The 20,643-nt window shown below is 45.7% G+C and overlaps 1 protein-coding gene across 1 annotated transcript in view; it reads right to left on the bottom strand.

Annotated features, from left to right (window-relative positions):
• Nucleotides 1-20,643, bottom strand: part of LOC108570805 (puratrophin-1-like) — a 208,240-nt gene that overhangs the window by 170,343 nt on the left and 17,254 nt on the right. Inside the window, exons 2-3 of the mRNA XM_017932713.1 lie at nucleotides 16,735-16,935; nucleotides 15,127-16,108 (exon numbers count right to left, since the gene is read on the bottom strand). Coding sequence (XP_017788202.1) covers nucleotides 15,127-16,108; nucleotides 16,735-16,935 — 1,183 coding nt within the window. The remainder of the gene's footprint in view (nucleotides 1-15,126; nucleotides 16,109-16,734; nucleotides 16,936-20,643) is intronic.

Below are 20,643 nucleotides of genomic sequence, written 5' to 3'. Positions count from 1 at the left end.
AAAAGGAAGAAACTTGAAGTGTAGCGTTTAATAGATAATAATCTGTCGGAGTAACGAAACGAGCAAAAAGAAAGAAAAAGAAAAAGGGGGAAAAAAGTGGTGATTTCTTAATCGTAACTTTCGCTCTTCTCGTTGCTTGAATTTCTTCATGATGGTAAATAAAATATCCGATCACCTATATTTAAATGTACTCACTCGTTCCGTACACCGTACTTAGTTACCCGCCAATTAGTTCCCGGCTAATCTAATTACCATCCAGTACAAATTCTCGCTCTCGAGATATGCAAAGTGCCCTCGAGGCGAGCGTCGAGCGGATTCATCGCGTCCGCCTGACAGTCAACCGGGGGATTTCTAATTTCCAGCGACGACACGCGCACACACACACATATATAGGCGCGTGTGGAGGGAAGAGATCGTCGAAGAAGGAACATCGCGTGGGTCAACGATCGTTCGGTTTTCCGGACGATCGTATAAGAGGTACCGATTGCCCGACGTCACGCGAAGGAAACAGCTGATGCGCTTGCTTTCGATGCCCCAACCTGGCTGTTCCCCCCGCGATCCACAACGGTTTCGAGGGAGGCTTCCTGAGGAGAAACGGGCCTGGAACACGCGATCTCCTCTATTAAGACGATATTTCGCTGTGAACCGACTCGGCAGACCCCCATTGTCCGCTGACTCCAGTTAGAATGTATTCGAAGAGGATCTGTTCGTGGCTGGTGGGTATTGTTTCACGAGGTGGATTGTATTTGCTCGGAAATTGGTCGGACGATCGAACTTTCTAAGGGATGAGAAGTAATATTGGGAGAAATGGGAATTTTCTGTTGGTTGAGTTAACCCTTTGAGGACGATAGACTCGTCACGATGACAATTTTAAGCAATAAAAATAGTTGGAGTGGTCGTGTACCTATATTTGAGGAAATTGAAATTTTTATATAATTTAGTTTGAAAAAAAAAAAAAAATTGTCAGTCATAGCATCCTCCGCCTGTAAAGGGTTAAACTATGCAACTACGGTGACGATTTTTCGAAAGAAAAATTTTTCCTCTGCTCTATAGTGCATCTTGAACGCTACCTTTTTCTTGATAATGGTGATTTTTGCAATTCTATAAATATTAGAAGATACGTGGGACTCATACGATCCACACGGTGTGAACGGCAATCACCGAAAATCAAACCGAAAGTAAACGATTGATCCAAGAATTTTTTATTTTTCACAAAAGAAAAGCAGTTTTCACTCTCCAAGGGTTTACTTTATAATTTTCAATTTCTCACAAGGTATTGTAAAATTAGTTTTCAGGCTCCAAGGGTTCGTTTCGTAACTTGGTATTTCACTCTCGAAGGGTTTATTTCAAAATTTCTGACTTTTTCACGCCTGTCTTAATTAGAGAAAGTTCCTATGTTCACTTTAAACATTCTCACGAATATTTCAGTATCTCTGCGTTCATTTGTCACATCGAAAGAACGGCTCCTTTAGTAGATCGAGCGTCAGGAATAAATTGAGAAAGGGCATATTTCTGATTGACAAAACGACGAAAATTATTACATGCAAAACGGTATCACGTTGAGTAAGAGCAATAAACCGTTGCTCGACGCGGGATGGCGAGGAATTAGCACTGGCGACGAAGGGAATCAGGAAGTTCACGCTCGATGCATGCGGATGAGCTTCGCGCTGCCGAGCTTCCTCCTCTCGGATCTCCCCGGGATCATTGACATAATGATCTGAATGGAAGGGAGGGGGAGGACAAGAGAGGGAAAGGGGAATGCACGGGGGACGATCGAGGTCGCTGATACGCAATCGGATGCTGCTGCACACGGTGTCGCGGATGCAGCTGCTGGCTTGCTGCTGTTCGCTGCTGCCTGTGTTCATAGAAACGAGACCGAAGCCTGATTCCGGAGGAAGCTTTTATCACCGCCACCACGCTGTGTTCCTTTAAACGTAGCCGAAAACTCAGTGCGATAAACCGCGAGATAAATCTACAGTTGACGAATAAATTCGATCAACTTTGCAAATAACAATGAAATAAAATTCACAATTAATCCTTCACGATTCTTTCGAGCTTTAATAGTTGAATTTCTATTCTGGAAACTGTATATCGACGTAAAAATTTCGGAAAAATGGAGATTCAGAGTGATTTTACGATACTTTCAGAGAAACATAAGAAATTGTTAACCCACTCGAGGTCGGTGACTTTTCGAAATTTTGCTCTTCTTTATATCGAAAATTGAGAAAAGAAAAGATGTTCAGGAAGTGAAAAATTAACATTGCAGACAGTTCTCGTACAAATCAGGCCTTGACACCACTCACTTTGTGGTCCTAGCTTGGAACCAACGCAGGTTTCAATATCTACACAGCTTTAACTTTTATTTTCTTTAAAAACGATCTTATTGCCACGATTATTACTTCAGTAATAACACAATACGAATCCATGCTCGTTGACACACGGTGTGTCATTGGTGTTTTCGCCTAGAGACGGCATTACCCGGCAGATGCGTGATTCGCCTCGAACGGGTTAAAGGAAAATATGGAAATGTGAAAATAAAAAAGTGTCTTTAAAATTTTACAATATCTTCCTGATAAATCACACGAAACAGTACAAGCGAATTTCACGCAAAAGAACGCTCGAAACAGTCGGCACTCTTTTTACCATTGTGCCATAAACACCGCCTAAGCGGCGCAAATAGCGGTCGATATCTCCTAAGAATACACGCTGACAAGGGTCACAGAAGAGAGGTCTGTAACGACGGGGATTCGTTGGTTTTTGCAGAGGAAGCTGAACGATCAGGTGGACCTAATCGCTTCATTTCACGGCAGTTTGTACGTCGAGCTACCGGTTCAGCGTTTGCGTCGGGTCAATCAGGGCCAAGATTGGTCGGAGGAACGAAACAGCTTCGTTCTGCGTGCCGTGACCACCGCTCGAATTTGGGTTAATGCACGTTAATGCATCAAAGGTGGAACCGGTTTTTCACGGGTGTCGTTCCTCACCCGTCGATCCCGCGCGACCCGTTCTCGTTGCAGTCATTTGTAGTCGTTACGTATTAATCACGCGAGAGGTTTGCATCTCTCGTTTCGACAATGGACCGGTTCAACAACCGACCAACCAATGCCCGCGTTAATTTGGCACTGTTGCGCTTCTTCGTCGTCTCTCTTCGTTTTCTTCCCTCGGGTATTTACAGTTCATCGCGTGATTCCAATGCTTCAAATGTTTTTCTTCAGTTTTTACATTGGTTTACGTTCCGATTCGAGATTTATTCAGCACTATTGGAAATTGGTTATGAAAAAGAAATAGTCTTTTATTCTTGTGATATGCTATTTATTGACGGACTCAGAGGAACCGTCTTTACGCCATTGAATGTTCTAAAGGACCGTGTCTGGGCACCCAAAAAGAAAGCTGGGGTCTCCTTGTACCTAGGAACTGTTTACTTTATGGTGTCGCATTGTGCAGTGCGTGACTCGAAGACGGACACCAGTCTTAGTGCCTTTGTTTAAAATAACGCGGAGACATTTTCGTCCTCACTTGATTATTTCCATAGGATGTTGTTAGAAATAATCCAACAAGCACTTATTTAAATTCTAATAGTCAAATTTGGAAATACAAATTAATCGAAATATTAAAATTTCAAATATATTTAAATTGAAAGGTTGAAGTTTAAAAGCTCAAAGATTTAAATTTTATAAATTCAAGATTTAAATTGAGAAATTCGAATTAAACAGTTCAGATTCGCACAGTTACTACGAACAATAAGAACGTGCACGAGCAGCACGTCACACAAACGAGCAAACTAAGATCGCCGCGGCGCACACAACGCACAATGTTCTCGACCGCAACGTCTACGTACAAAAGGGATTTTTCAAATTCCTCTATTTTACAGTCAGGTCGTGCCGCAGAATAATTTGCGCCGATTAAACGTGGCGGCGTGAAATGGCCACTTAAAGCCACGCCGCTTTCCCGATGTAACATTACCGCAAATAACTTGTTTCATGCAAAATATGCTCGAAAGACAGCCTAACCACGCTTCGCGTGGAAAAATGTGAACGCGATAAAAAACGATGTTTTCGCGCAACTGAACCAGATTTCTTCACCGTATTACGTGACTCTCCCGCCATCGACATCGCCAGCTAAACTTTATTACACCGTCCCATTAGCATTTTCGATAATCCACGCCGAAACCGTTCGGAAAGTCTCGCGTTTCACACTTTCAGCTGGTCGATCTGTAAAAAGGAACTTAACCAGGTGTACTTAAATTAATTCAATCGCCCCGGTCGTAAAACGAAACCAGTTAAACACGGAGAGGAGTGGAAGAGAACGTTAGAATTCCGCGCAATTTCACCCTCGTTACGTCCGTTTTCTTCCACAGTTTCTATTTTGCGATACGACGCGGCGAGTCCGAGCCGTGGAAAATGGAGAATGTGGGTTAACTTTAGCTGCGCCGTGGTAACCAATCGTCAATAATGTAAATCTCCTGTGAAACAGTGGAAAGGGTCGTGTGACCATGATCTAAGCGTACGCAATTCCGTGTTGCTCGGTTAAATCGATTACCGTGCACCGGAATTCGACGAAACTGCGTCTATTAGCATACGGGAATAGGTTCGATTGACTCGTAACCGGTTGATTGGATCCGTTCGCTTTACTGCACGCTCTTGGCAATTTAAACGCCTTCGTTCGCGATCCATCTTTCCCCTTCACGGTCTTCGCTCCTTTTCGAGAACGATTTTTCCCCCGGCTAGCGATACATTCGATTGCAGATCCCTCGAGAGGAACAATCTTAACATTTAAATCTGTGAAACATCCTTTATAATGATGGCAGAGGAAAGAGGAAGAAGGTAGAACAGTCGTTACAAAAACACACGGATATCAAGTGCAAATTGAAGAAACTGTACACCAAATACGAGCTGCGTTCAATCAACGCGTGGTGTATAGTTGGTGGAAGCGATAGTGTGAGGTAGTAAATTGAAGCATAAAAATAGGCAAAGTTTGGGAATTTTTTTCATGGGTAACTACCGAGCGAAAAGTTTCCAAGTTTTGTGGAGGATATAAATGTAACTTTCACCTTTTTTCTATAATTTTTAGAACGTCAAAATGTTACAAAATGGAGGAGTTGTTGCGAAATTTCTTTCGCCATCGCTGGCAAGGATTGGAACGTGGGAAATGATAAATTCTAGAGAGAGTAAGCGGGATGAGACGAAGAATTTCAGAGCAATAGTGTACCCATGGTATCATTTACGAATGTGGAGATCCTAGCCAAAGAAAAATTTGAGGAACCAAGCTCCCTCCTGATTACCTCGATATTATTTGCTTCTTGTGATGGACACGAAGGCCCCAATCTCACCCTACTATTATGTCAATCTGTGCCGCCAAGAAACTAAATGTGGAGATTTTGAGAGAGTATCCTTTTCGCTAACTATTTTCTCATCTCTGCACAGTACTTCGACGCCTAACTGCCTTTACGATCTCTCTATATCGCTTCCATCGACTATACCATTACAGTCGAATTACCTACAGCTTCTTCTCATCTCCCGACTACCTTTACAACCTCTCTACATCGCTTCCATCGACTGTACCATTACATTACTCCACTCAACGTCGAATTACCTCCATCTTTTTACCACTGAATCTATCGTCGATGTAACATCCATCCACGTCACGTTACACCGCATTCTAACCGAACAGTGACCCCGGTTACCAGCGACGATTCGCGTCACGAAGCGTTTATTCCGGGCTGGCAGGTCTCGTTACGGCCGATTTCAGTTTGCAAATAGAATTTGCACGCGAAACGATTCGGCAATTACGCCACGTGTATGTACACACGTACACGTGGGCTGCTCGTTTGGTATTCAAGTGGCGCGGTGTGTCGCGCGCGTGAGAGAGAGAAGCTGGCAAGGTAACACAACAAACAGCTACACACCACCGGGAGGGATCATTTCCAGTTTCCATTTGCGAGCGTAACCGCTTCCGCCAGCCAGTCGCGCCAGATTTCAGGCAAACTTCGAATGGTAAAACGCGGCGGATAATGGTCGAACGGGTGGATTGTCCACGGATAAATCGGTCAGGTTCAAGGAAGTGCGCGTTAAACGTAAGTGGCTGCGAACGGATCGCGCGCTCTACAAATTCTGATGCATCGTCCGAGCGTTCGATCTTGACGGTTTCCGTAACCGCGGAAATGAATCGCGTTTGTCGGTGAACGCTGCTGGAATCTTATTGGGTGTGGGGTTAATGTTGCGTGACCGTTTAGCCGGTGAACGTTAATAGGAGTGGCGCAATGGTTTTCGAAGTGGTGACAAGTAGGGTGCCAGTTTCTGTCTTGGATATGGTTATTGTTTGCTGGCTGAAATATGGCTGAAAAATGTGATAGGTTCGTCAATTCGTACAGGGTGTTCTGAAAATTGTGTGCAATTGGAAAGGTGATTTCTTCGGAGGAATAAATAAAAGTGATATTTCTGAAGTTGTGGAATATTCAAACTCGATTATTCTAGACACTTGAGTCTCTTTTTATGCGTATCTTTTTAACGCGGTTTCGAAGGTATGCAGTGAGCATATTTCGCGCAAATTTCGGGCGTACGATACTCGAATGAATTGAATTCGAACGCGAAGAGTGTCGTTACGCTCGCGAGAAATGAATGCCTTAAAGGCGATATTATAATAGATGATGTGAACTGATAAGAAAAACATTGAGTATTAAGCTACTCTATGGACTGAGTAAGCTGTACTTTCCACTTACTTTTCCACTTACAAAAGGAACACTGTACGTTTCAAGATGACAATGAAATTATTCCACATTATTCCTCTAAACAAATCCATTCAAAAGCCTCCATTATAGATCCGAATTGGATCACAATTGCAGAATAAACTGTCACAAAGAGAACCCATCCCACGAAAAAAAAAAAGAAAAACACAGCAAAGCTCCGAACAAAGCCCGCATAATCCACGCGGTGCGTAGCCGTGGAATCGGCTGTAGCGTCCCTATTGATTTTTCATTTCCCAGGCAATTCAATTATCCGGCAGCAGGACAATTGGATTAATTCAGGCCCTTAATTCCCTTGCTTCCGACAATTGAGTTAGATGGCTTGATTCCGCACGCTATTTGCTCCGTCCACGGGCGGCGTATTAAGTGTCGTGGCATTAAGGCGAGTCTCGAAGCGCGGCCCAGCAGTTTCGCGTCCGCGATCGGAACGCGAGATAAAACCGGTGAAATTCGTCGAAATAAAGCTAGTCGACTTCAGCCAACCGAATAAATACCAACGAATTACACGGGTCATTACTCGGCGAGTTTATTTGCCAGCGGGAAGAACAACGGGACGGAAGGCCATTACGCGCTTCCTCCAATTAGGAGAGAAACCCTTGCTCTGGTGCTCGATCGAGTTACCAACGAGAGAACGTTCGCAGCGATGGATGAATCCTGTGTGTTCACCTGACAATCTACACCCTCTGGTCTCATGGTCAGACGACGTTTCTACGCGTGTGAATCGCGACACTCGATCTGCCTCGTTTTTGTGGAAATTCGGTGTGGACGAAAGGGATCGGTATTTTCGACTGGCTCTCTCTCCCTCTTTGTGTCACACAGACACTTTGCTCTTCTTTGAGCGAACGAACCCTCTCAGGGTTGAACGTCGACTCTTGTTACATACAGGTACTGGTAGGTTTACGATGCTACTTCTAGGTCCGATAATTATTTCCGTTATATGTGTAGAAGGAACGAAAAGAGGATTCATGGACTGTTATAAAAGGTGCATTTTTTGGTAGATAGACAGCTTGATAAAGTGTGAACTTTTAATATAATACAATCGTTGCACCAAGTGTTTATGATAGGTAAACGGCGAATTTTTTCGTTAGAGAAAATTGTACCTTTTTGAACTTAACCCGAATGGGACAAATACTCTTCAGAACCATATTCCATCTTCGATGCACGAACCCTCCAATTGCGATAGTTTCAGAATATTTTAGGTAACGCTAGATCAAAGAATCCTCCTCTCTCGAAAGTTTCAGTCCACTGTCTGACTTCGTGCCCGATTTTCAGAGACGACAGGAACCTTGTCACACTTCGGCCAAATAATTACTCACTTCGTTTCGTTTTATTTTCGAATGGAACGTGCCTCTGCACGCACCGTTTGTATTTCATTTTCACATCAAGCACGATCTTTTGCAATCGTCCAATACTTCAACAACAACAACTCCTGTTTTCTCTGTCCGATCAATGAACGACACGAACCACTGCTAACCAATTTCACCAAGCATCGTCGGTAATCGAAAGGTGTAGATTACCCAGCGACCACCGTCTGCCTGGACAACGAATGAACGAGAAAACAAAGGAAAAGTGGTACTTTTACCGAAGAAGATCGGCGAACCATGAAACGCAGACGCTATTTTATCGCGGCGTTTAACAGCGTCCATTATGTACCGCATAGAGAGCGGGCGGGCAGAGGTGAACAGCCTCCGTTGTGGTAACCGGCTGATTCCCCGCTTAAACAGATATGATTGAGGACCGCCATAGAGACGATCAATGAGCTACTAAGTATAGTCAGCCGGTGGAGGCGAACGTTCAATCAGGCCGCGCGCGTTACACGGCCTCCTACACCGAAACACTTTAATTCGATCGAACGAGAACCTCTCTCTAGCTACGCGTGCATCGTGCATAGTAGCCTCTGTTCACAGAAGCTCGGTCTTCATGGTTCGCTAAACGTCTCGCGAGTCCCTCCATGCATTTACCTCGCCTTTGCCTTCGCGAGACGTCGTGTTTCTCCCCTCGTTTCGGTCGCCTTCCTTTCCAACAGGCGAAACGCAACGACGATGACATAGCGATACAACCTCTCGCGCTGGCAGCCTTATCTACGAAAGACCGTGGCGATACATCCAAGTTATGTTACGCGTTGCACCCGTACACGTCGATGAACGTTCCTCTCGTTGCTCGTTTTCCATGCTAAATAGTCGGAAGGATGATTTGACGAGAAGAATAATGGGTTGAACTAGAGACATCGGTAGTTAACATGGATACATTTGCATCGTACGGTGCTTTGACGAAAATTCCCATTATCAGCGAGGTGTTACTTTCTCCCGTTCGAACGTACCTACCGCGATTTCTGCGCTGGATTGATCTTTACAGATTTAGATTCTACCGTGTGTACTGTGGTTTGCGAGCGTTGGGACACTTGGAAAATGCGAGGCGAATTTGAGGAATCGTTTCAAAATTGCTGAGATTAGAAATATTTCGGGGCTCTCTCTGATTTATGACGGTAATCAGGCGAATCGAGAGAAGATACGCGTTAAAGATGCAAATGGGTTAGGTTTGAAAGGAAAGCGATCTCTGGAAATTGGAATCTTGAGGGGGTTGAAAATTTACATTTCGAGATTACGAAGTACTCGAGCTTAAACCTTTCGAGTTTTCAGGTGCACATATGTTCCGCAAAAAAATATTGCTTTCCCCTGATCCCCGAGATTCGATCAAAAATGTTTTTCACTCTCTTAGATTAACCCTCGGAGTACTGAACCGCGGAGTCCTATGCCGGAGTCACTTCTGACTCACATCGATATGTTACGAATGCATATTTACGATCTCCTCCCCGCGCTTGTTTCTCACGGATGCTAGTGGATCGGTTTTAGGTTACATTCTGATTTTTATTGCGAAAGAATAATCTTCCATGGAACGCTACGAAAGACTGAATTGTTTGCTATTTTTTCGCTGGGTCTATAGGAAGCAGGCGATCGTCTTCTGATTGGGAACCTCACATACACGCAGCCCCGTCATTACATGCGTTATCGCTCGCGAGACAACGCGTCCGCTGCGAAACCTGTGACTCCGGCACAGTATACGGAGGGTTAATCTACCACCGAAAATTGACCCGGGCGACATCGGCCCGCGCTACGACACTTACGGTCTCGCCTTCGGAGAATAAAGTATCCAACAGGTTTCGATTCATTTTTCCGTTCCCACACCATCGTGGAAGTGTTAAGGAGGCTCCAGGAGAAATTGCATTTTTAACAGCCGAAGGCAACACGATTTCGAAATCTTTAAAGTTAACCCTTTCGAGACTCCAAGTGCACATGAGTACCACAAGAAATACTGATTTTCCCCGATCTCCATGACTTGAACTAAGTGTAAGGGTTTACAGTTTAACCTTTTAGATACGGTACGCCACTATAGTGGCTTCCGCGGATGGCATCAATTGGAACGGTACGCCACTACAGTGGCGTTCCGCCGAGACCCTCTATTTTTGCGCCACTATAGGTGGCTTTCGTGGATAGCACCAATTTGGACGGTACGACACTATAGTGACTTTCGTGGATATCATGATTTTGGACGGTATTGTACGTTCTTTGCTTCATTTCGTATTTGTTTCGCGAAATATCGCGAATTCCTGGCAATATCGAAGCTGTCGTTGAAGAGTACACGTGTCAGAGAATCGTCATGAACGGTTTTTGTGCCATCCGCGGCCAAGTGCGCCGTCCCAGGGGTACCCACTTGCGAACGAGCGCGCCGTACCTAAAAGGTTAAACAGTACTTCGTCCGACAATTTAAAAAACTATATTTATTCCGTCGTTGACTACGCGGCTCAATTTACTCTCCTCTATCCTTACAATTCTTATAGTTCTTATATGCCGGCTTTGACGCCTCTCTCTTGCCTTCGGGAAACCCTGGCGCAAGTTGGGGGTTTCTACCTGGCAAGGACCGCGAGCACGTGGCTGGGTCCTTTCTGACCCAGCCCTTAGCGCGTGGGGGAGTCAGGCGTTGGGACCGAGGTCATAAACCGGCCCGAGTCCCTACCTTCACTCAACCATATTCTTACATAAGTTAATACCATCTATGAAATTTTGAAGCTCAACCCTTTCCAGACTCCGAACGCACAAAATACTGACGATTCGATCAAAAATCTTTCTTGAAAGGGTTAACGAACCTCCAGAAAAAATGACACTCGTAAACAGTCAAAGGCGATACCATGCGCCGAGACTCCGAAAAACTTGGCACCCTTTGGTAATCCGCAGTTGCCCAGAGGAAAGACTGCCAAAAGAAGTCACCCTTCGCAGTGGAATTCTCCCTCGTCCCGCAGCGACCAAAGGAGTAGTACACGACTCGTTTCTCGAGGCCAGTGCAAGAGAGCGTGGGCGGCTGGGCTCACGCTCGGCCATTTATGTCCTTAAGCGAGGACGAATCGCGCGGGAACGAGTGGGCCGCGGCGATCGCGAACGAACGGGAAGCCGTACAGCACAATGGTCCGCGCGCTAATGAAACGCGACGGCCGGCGCGAAGTCACGTCCGATCCCATGGCGTTAGACGGACGAGCCGCGACGCAGCTTCTTCCACGATGACAGTCCGACTGACATTCGGACGGCTCGCGACCGGTTTCCGCGTTGCAACATTGTGACATTGAGAGACGTTCTTTCACATCACGTGCCGCTATTTTCGGAGGTTACTCGCCAATTTCTTTCTCCACTTATCCCACCGTCGTTCTCTCTTCGGCGTTCTCCGGCGCGAGGTTACGCGTTCAGTACGTTCGAACTGGTATGTGCTCGAAGATCGTTCTGGTAAGAGCGATAAATTAAAGAGTTATTAACAGGAAGCCAGGAGCTTCGTCGATAGAAACGACCGTAGGTGGGAGCATCCGGTGGCGTATTGTCGCGTCTCATTATCACGTGGACGTCCACTGAGGCATTCGCTCGATGCACGAATATAGAATGTCTAGTGTAACGCTGCGAATCGTTGCACGAACGAATATTGAGAAACTATTTAATAAGCATCGAAGCTAACTAGGCGAAATTAATGCCTCACTTAACCAAACTATCACTCATAATTATATTCTTTTAAACAAGGTCTGCGAAACAAGTTGAATACTTGACTTCTTCCTCGAGAACTGGTTAACCGAAGTTGCTTGCAGAAATAAAGAACGTTGCAAGCAAATTGGTGAGCAACGGTATAGTCGGTGAAAGCGATCGAGTGGGATCGCGAGATCAGTTTCACTTCAAAGTATACGTACATAATTTAACAAATTTTCTTATATTTTAATTCTTGACGGCTTCAGATCAGTTTTTACCGATCAGTGTCGCCGCTGAATTAAATTAAATTCCAGAAATTATTAAGCTGCCTGTTTTCAAGTATCCAGCGACTTTTGTTGAAATACAGAAATAATTACACGAATTTCTGAACACACTCTTATCTAAATATATCAGAATTGTATTCTATCGTTAATTCACAAGCTCGCTGTATCGCTTCCAGCAACTGTACCATCGCAACGCCAAAATTCGCACACCCACCGCGGCATAAACCCCCATAAAACCGCTGAACCTAACTACACAATCTCGAACCCGTACAAAAAAGATCGTCGTCTATCGTGTCTGGATCGCAAATTGCCGGCTGATCTTTTTTCGGCACAAAGAGGAGGGGGGATAAAACGAAACGTTCCCGAGTGGTTTTCGCGTCGTGAAGTTCCGTGACTCGGCCGATCTCTTTTCGCGTGTCCTCCCACGCGTCGCGTCTCGCGTTTTCCGGTGTCCTTTGGCGCTGCGCCGCCGACAGGTTTGCGTCGCGCCGAAAACGCCCCGCCACCCACCGACGCGGCGTGCCATTAGCGGCGTGTTTGCGCCGCGGTAACGCTGACTTATGGTATTTGTCTCCTCTCGTGGAACGGGCTTACGTAACACTGGCTGGCTCTGGTCGCGTAGGTGAACGGGCTCTCGCTGACTTTAATTCCTCCGCGTCGCGCGGCCAACCACGGATGAAAGGGATTCCCGGCATTGCTCGGATTCGGGCGTAATTGTTGCATTTCTGGCGGAATATTCCCGGTGGAAATGTCACGTGTAGGAGAGATTCGTTGATAGTTGTTTCACGAAGAGATTCTGGGTGGTAAAGAGATTTTGCGTTGTCTTCTCGGTTTCTATCCCTTTGACTATACACCATCGTCCATAAGTGCAAACTTGTTTCGGAACATGAAGGATATTAGAAAATTAACAATGGAGTAGGAGTAGTGTACGCTTTAAAAGAAGCTGCGTTACATTTGCGTTGGCAATGATAACAAATACGCCACGGTGTAATATTAAGAATAGGAAAATATAGTGTGGGGTTTTTGGTACGAAAGAGTGACTGTGGGGTGAGATGAAGAAATGGAGAGAGTTGGCGTGGCTGTTTATGTTTAGGCGATAACATGGGTTGCCAAGCCGACTGCGACGTCTCTTCATTTTCCAGTGTGTGGATGCGTGTGTTCGAGAAAAAATAACAGCGTGTGTGGTGGACCACCTAACCGTGAGCATCGAGAGAGCGAATTACATTTTCTTCTTACAAATAAAAAACAATAATAGTGAACAGCAGCGGCGACACGTGGGGTAATATTAATTTATTGAATAAAAAGTAATCAACAAACTCCCACAACAGCGTTCCGTTTTAAAAAATTGATTTAATTTCGCAGTGAACAGAGAAAAAAAATTTATACCATATTACGTCCTACATCATACTGAACAACTTTTGTAAGAACATTTTTTCGATAGCTTCAGTTCCTTCTGAGATATTCCACTATGAGCTCGGTTAAAAAAGACACCCGGTACGTACATTGCGGATCATTTTGACCTGTATTCCGTAGTCCTGTGAGCACCCGGTGTCCAAGGATAAAAACTGACAGCAAGGTAAATGAGTTTGCGACAATAATAGAAGTGTGATACGTCCATTATCCACGGTAGTATCACGACTGCGAAAGGCTACGAGTTTCAAGTATGGATACGCATACGTCAAGTAATATAAACTCACTTCTCGGACAGCGAGCTACAAGTTCAAGTATTATTCTTGCATCACCGGCTCGAATAAATCTGAGCGGCGCTCGGAGCAAGCTCAACAGATCGATACCAGCAACGATAACAACCGGCAAACGTTCGCTGCTCGAGGCAACAGAATTAATCTCGCGGCTCTAAATCGGTGGCGTACGGAAATAGTCTCTCGGCTGTGCAGCTGTCGAGAGATTTCGCAGACGCGCGTGCCGTCAGAGAGAAAAAGAGAGAGAGTTCTCTAATTAAACGCGAGCTAGAGCTCTCGAAACGCGAAACTGCAACGCCTCGAGACGCGTTTCGAGATCGCCGAGTGCGTGTTTACGTTCGCGTCGAGAGCAACTCCGGGGTGGAGAAAAATTCGCGAAACGCTTGCTCACGCGATAAGCCATTCTCGAGGATCGAAACGAGATTTCCACCCGAGAAACACGTCGCGTCCTCGACGTCAGAATTTTTCCAGTTAATCGCCGGGGCATGAATCGAGCCAATGTGGAAGCTCTTCAAACCGGCCGGCGTGACGTGAAGTAGCCACTTTACAGCCGCGTCCCGCCTACGCGGCCACTTCCGACAGAATTTCAAGTTCACCGAGGGCCTCGATAAATCATACGAACGGCTCTGTATGAAGTTGTCGCGATAGTCGCGCCGTGGGCGCCGCCGACTTTTCGCGAAACGCGAATCCGATACTTTGTACGCCGGACGAGAGGCCCATGGCGGATCGTCAGGCGATAAAGTGTACGGAAATACGCGCGGGAGACTTCGATGCGTGGCGAGGAGAGCTGGTCGCGCGAGAATACGCGAAACGTTTCGTAGGAATATGAAATTGAAAGTTGGGACTGAAACTTAATTACTTACTTCACTTTCCAAGCATTTGTTCTTCCTTTTTTTTTTTTGAGATTCAAATGATTCGAGCAATAAAAAGTGAAAAAAACATAAAGAAAGAGGGACAAGGCAATCCTGACGTTACTGAGATCGCATGTGCAATAAAATATTATGAGTTTAAACGAGCGTTTTAAGATCGTTAATTAAGTTACTCTTAAGACTCGCCCGCACTTGAGTAAAATTACACTCTCGAGTGTTTGTTCTTCTTTTTTTAAGATTCAAATGGTCCAGCAATAAAAATTGAAAAGTAGGTAGAGAAAATAAGCGGACAACCCTGACATTACCGAGACCGCAAGTGCAATAAAATGGAGCCCGTGTACGCAGCGTATTATTGCGTTTTAACATCCTTGATTAAGTTACTCTTAAGACCCATCCACACTTGAATAAAATTGCATTCGCAAAGCTTTAAAAATTCTCCAAAATTACTTAACGAGACCTGCCGGTACATCGAATACTCAAGTGTGTATCAGTCTTAATTTCACCGTATCGCAAAATCGATTAACATTCACTCACCGAATCCCATCCGAACCTCTTCCTCGTCGTCGCTATCGATATGCTTGATCCCTGCGATTTCGAAGCTCCTCGTCGACTGTTCCTTCCTCGTCTTCGCCGAGGACGAACAATCACACGTATCTTCCACAGTCCCGCAGCCACACTCATCCCCAGCACACCTGCAGCCTAGCAAAGGGTCGTCCGTGTCGATATTCCTGCACGCTGGACACGGGAACGTTAAATCGTCCAAGGAGACCCTCTCGATTTTCCTCTCCACGGAGACCAGAAGATTTCCGATGAACGCGGGTAGCTCGTCGTCTCCAACTTCGTCCACGTTTCTCGAACTTTGCAACCTATCTTCCATCTCGTTCCCCTCCCTCTGCTTCTCCAAAACAGCCTCGTCGAGGCGCAAAGGTGTCTTCAGGTCGTCCGGAAGAAGGATCTTGCTCCTGGTCTCACACCTGGCGGTCTCCTTCCACTTCTCCATGGTCGTGGACGAGACGACCTTGGCGCACCTCTTCACTTTGGCGCGACACTCGTCGCTGGAAAGACTAGAAGAGTGGTTCGAGCTGGCCCTCGTCGACGTTCCGTTCTTCAATTCACCGGCTTCCAGCTCTGGCTTCCACGTGCCCACGCTCGACGTCGACCTGGACTTCATCACGGCGTGACCAGCGTCCACCTCGTGGTCCACTGTACGAGCATCGTTCGAACTTTTGCACTCCAGACGATCTATAGACCTCGTCTCCTCGCGACGATGCTGCTGTTGCTCGAAAGCACAGGCTGGATCGCGGGGCCTGGAACGGACCTCCTCGCGAGAGCGTCGCCGAGGCCGCATACTCTTCGCGATGCTCGACGATTGCGATCCGGACAGGCTGTTACTCGCCGCGCTCGAGCTACCCTGCCCCTTTCGAGACACCTCCCGCCAGTCCATGAACTCCTCCTCGCGGTCCCAACCGAGGAACCCTGGGGCCCTCATCGACGTTGTTCGCCAAACTACTGCGATCTGCGCAGAGGACAGATGGTATTTTGATAGAGGCTGTTTTATTGTTGTTCTCTTTGCATTTAGGGTTTGAAACTCACAAGTTTGTTATTGTGTTATTTATGTGTCGTTAACATGTTCACTGCGGATCTCAGAGACTGAAACTTGGTAATTTTATCTGGGAGTGAGGGATGTATAGTCGGTGGAAGAAATATTGATACAGTGAGATCTAAGGTCCATATATGGTATTTTACGTTTTTCCATTGGGACTGAATCAAAGCTAAGCTGACTGAAACTTCTCAGACAATCTTACGACTTCGTTACATTTCTTCCTCCGACTGTACCTCGAGAGATCGGTGAAACGCGTGGCTGCAATTGGTGAAACAGTGACCTACACAAACCAATTACCTACACTTCACGCGATTTCTGCACATGTACAAGAATTCACGCTATTAACACGTCATTCGCAGTGAACGCGTTAAGTCCCATTTACTCCATTGCAAGGAGAAAATTGAAGTGGTACAAGTGTTCAAGTGGTACATTAAGCTCGAAGTTGAGCCGAAGAGAACGAACGACTCTCGGGACGTTCTCCGGAAGTGCGCGAGGCCGTTAATACCTGTACGAAAAAGCGACAAAGGAACGTGACTCACCTCGACGGTATTCCGCTCGACGGTTTCACCAGCGGCAGCTTCGCCGCTCCCCGAGGTGGTTGCAACTGCAGCTGCGCTGCGTATGCAGAGGTAACATTCCCCGAGACGTAGCGCGGAGGCCTCGAGCTCTCCTAGCTGCAGGACGAGGCCACGTCTGCCCAGCGTCAGAGGCCAGCCTTCCGGTACCACCGATTCGTTACCCTGCAACCAACGGAACCATGCTCGTTATTATGCTAATATCCGCAGACCGAGCTTTCGCGGCAAGTGCACCGTCTGCGAGTCAAGGTTACTCGAGTTCATACGAAATTAATAAAAACCAACAAGCGATGAGATTCACAGAAATTACGCAACGAGCCGAGATAGTTACGACCTTGAAGTTCAATAAATCCAAAGCACGATTATCGTAAATCGTGCATTTATCGAGGCCATAATCTGTCAAAACGTAAAACACCCACGAACACGTTCCAATTACCCGCGGATGCGCCGTGGAAAAAAAAAGGCCTCCCGAATGGTTTACGGAGCTCGTAAACACGCGAAACAGCGATATTCCTCGTGGACCCCTCGTTTCTCACGTCAATTCGATCATCTCTCGAAGGGTGGTCCCGGACAATCGGGACGATTAATTAGAAGTAAGCCGGAAGCCTCGCGTCTAATGAAATTCCTCTAAATGAGTTGCACGCGAGAGGGAGGGTTAATTGCGCGGCCGAGCCCCTCCCACGGAGGGGAATTTTAATCGCCGGCTGATTAGAGGGCAATCAACGCTGCACGCGGGTACACGCCCAAAATTGAGGAGACGTGCGCGTTCTCCGCGAATCACGTCGTATCGCAGCTGTCCCACGGTTTCTCTCGCTTCTGATGGACCGGAATGCGGCCGGAATTTCGTTGGATACGGATTGCGTTTCGCGAAACGAAGTGAAATCGTCCTGGCTCGACTTAGAATATACAGCGCCGTTCAAAAGTTTCGGATTGGATATTGAAATTTCGGGATTCAATTTGGAATTGTCGATAGCGTATTTTTTACTTTGAAAATGTCTGAATTTTACTGGTTTATGAAAGAGGAATTAACGAGGGTATGATTTTTTTTTATTAAACAAGGATTTTATTTGATTTATTTTCCTATATTTTTGGGGGTGATACTGTATCTGAATTTAGGTGCATCGCCGTTTATTTCTCCTGGCTGATGTAGACGCTCGTTCGAATATAGATTCGTTAAATGTCTTTATTGGATTAAGGGGTACAGGGCGTTTCATAATATGGTAATGACTTCGCTGAGGTATCTGGTACAAGTTACTGCTAAGCGCGGCAATAAAATTGGAAGGTTATATCGAAGTCCAAGGTGATTACGTTAAACACCTTGCTCCCAGACAGAATTATCGAAAGATAAAAACATTCGTACGGTGGAAACGAGGTCAAACAGAGCGGGTATTCACGCGAACATGTTTCATTATTTCCTTATTGGGACTTGATCGTATGGTCTTGGTTGGAACGACCGCCACAAACCTGTCACACCTTCCCCGTATCTGTTGTACAGCTTAATAAAACCTGCTTTACCTGCTTCCATATCAATAACCGATACAATCGACATTATCCTTAAAAGAACGTGTAATTCCAATGATCGGTACAACTCGGTGTAACTGAAATAATATCGGCGATAACCGTCATGTACACACATGTTTCCACATTGCTGGCAATTCGATAGCCTCAGACTATAGGAACTCTCTCTCTCTCTCTCTCTCGTTCAAAGTGGAGGAAGATTCTCTTTGTCAGAATTTGTGAAAGGGCATCGTTGCAATGGTACAACTTGGAGCGCCTGGTGTTTCGCCCACGTGCATCGATGCGCGGTCCAACGTGTAAGCAATTAGACGGTGCAACGCGCGAATAAAAGCGACCGGTAGAATGCTCACACCTTGCCCGCATACCAGCCGCTGCAAATTCAACGGATACGAAGTCACCGGGGAGGTACGCGCCTTTACGGCCGCCTTCGAGGAAGTTTGATTCGAAAGAAAGAGTGAAAATTAAGAGAATCTATTGGAAATTTCAAAATTCGTATAGGGCAGTAGTCAATTGTACTGGAAGCTCTATTTATAAATCCAACACTCCATCTGCAACACTCTGAGGACTCTTACAACACTCTGACTCTATACACAACTTTGACTCTATCTGTGTACAACACTTTGACGATTCTTTGCAACATTTCGAGTGTGTCTACAACACTATGACTCTATCTGCAACAGTCTGACGACTTTTACAACACTTTGACTCTATCTGTAACACTGTGACTCTATCTGCAATACTGTGCCTCTATCTACAACACTCTGACTCTATTTACAACACTTTGACTCTATCTGTAACACTGTGACTCTATCTGCAATACTGTGCCTCTATCTACAACACTTTGACAATTCTTACGACACTCTGACTCTATTTATAACACTTTGACGGCTCTATCTACAACATTCTCACTCTACCTGCAACACTCTGACTCTATCGACAACACTTTGACAATTCTTACAGTACACTGACTCTATCCATAACATTCTGACTCTATCTACAACACTCTGACTCTATTTACAACACTTTGACTCTATCTATAACACTTTGACTCTATCTACAACACTCTCATTCTATCTATAACATTCTGACTCTATCTACAACACTCTGGCTCTATCTATAACACTCTGGCTCTATCTGCAACACTTTGACTCTATTTACAACACTGTGCCTCTATTTACAACACTTTGACTCTATCCATAGCACTTTGACGACTCTATCCATAGCACTTTGACGACTCTATCTGCAACACTCTGACTCTACCCACAACACTTTGATAATTCTTACAACACTCTGATTCTGTCTATAACATTCTGACTCTATCTGCAACACTCTGGCTCTATCTACAACACTTTGACTCTATTTACAACACTTTGACTCTATCTACAACACTTTGACTCTATCTATAGCACTCTAACGACTCTATCTGCAACACTCTGACTCTATCTACAACACTCTGACTCTATCTACAACACTCTGACACTATCTGCAGCACTCTGACTCTATCTACAACACTCTGACTCTATCTATAACATTCTAACTCTATCTACAACACTTTTGCAACTCTTGCAACACTCTGACTCCATCTACAACAGTGACTCTATGTGCAAGGAAAAAATCTTCCCTCACCTTCTCTCTCTTCCACAATACACGCACCCTGTTTCGATGGTTTCCCACTAAAAAATAGTCAACACGCTGCTGGACCTCGTCATCGAGGATTTTCACGACGAATCCAGCTCGCGTCCCTCTCAATCTCCACTTTCTCTTTTACAACCCTCGTTCCACGCTTCTTAAAACTGCTCGCGCAGAAAACGGCGAGCATTTTTACGATACCACAAATCCTCGCCGCGCGAAGTACCTTGCCCCACGAATTCCGCGACAAGTCGACGTCACATCCTAGAAAAGGCGACAACGTTCTGAAATGCCGCGAGTAACCTGATCCAAACGAGTAAAACCATTACACAGACTCGCCGCAACGTGGCATTCGCGATACATATATCCATCAATAATCCAACACCTAGCGCTGATTTTAATCTACGAATCGGCCGAGTCATTTAGGAATTCATTACACCCATTAATTCCCCGTACAACCGCCGACCGTTACAGCCATCGAACGATTTCCATCGACGTCCATTGTATCCGCTATCTGCACCGGTTGCACAGCATCGATACACCGGGAGGCTAGGCTTTCCGTTATTTTTCTCTCTCCTTCGGTAGAGCACAGCCATAAATAACGAAGGATAATAAAGTCGCAGAGGCGGGTAGAAAAATGGTTCGAATCGGCCCGGTTGACAGTCGAATTCCACGGGACTTGTGCTCCGGCGATTGCGATCGCGAAAAACCGTTTCCCACGCGGCA

The sequence above is a fragment of the Habropoda laboriosa genome, unplaced genomic scaffold (assembly GCF_001263275.1).
Source record: "Habropoda laboriosa isolate 0110345459 unplaced genomic scaffold, ASM126327v1 scaffold86, whole genome shotgun sequence".
Taxonomy (NCBI): domain Eukaryota; kingdom Metazoa; phylum Arthropoda; class Insecta; order Hymenoptera; family Apidae; genus Habropoda; species Habropoda laboriosa.
This window is presented reverse-complemented; position numbering and strand designations above follow the sequence as displayed.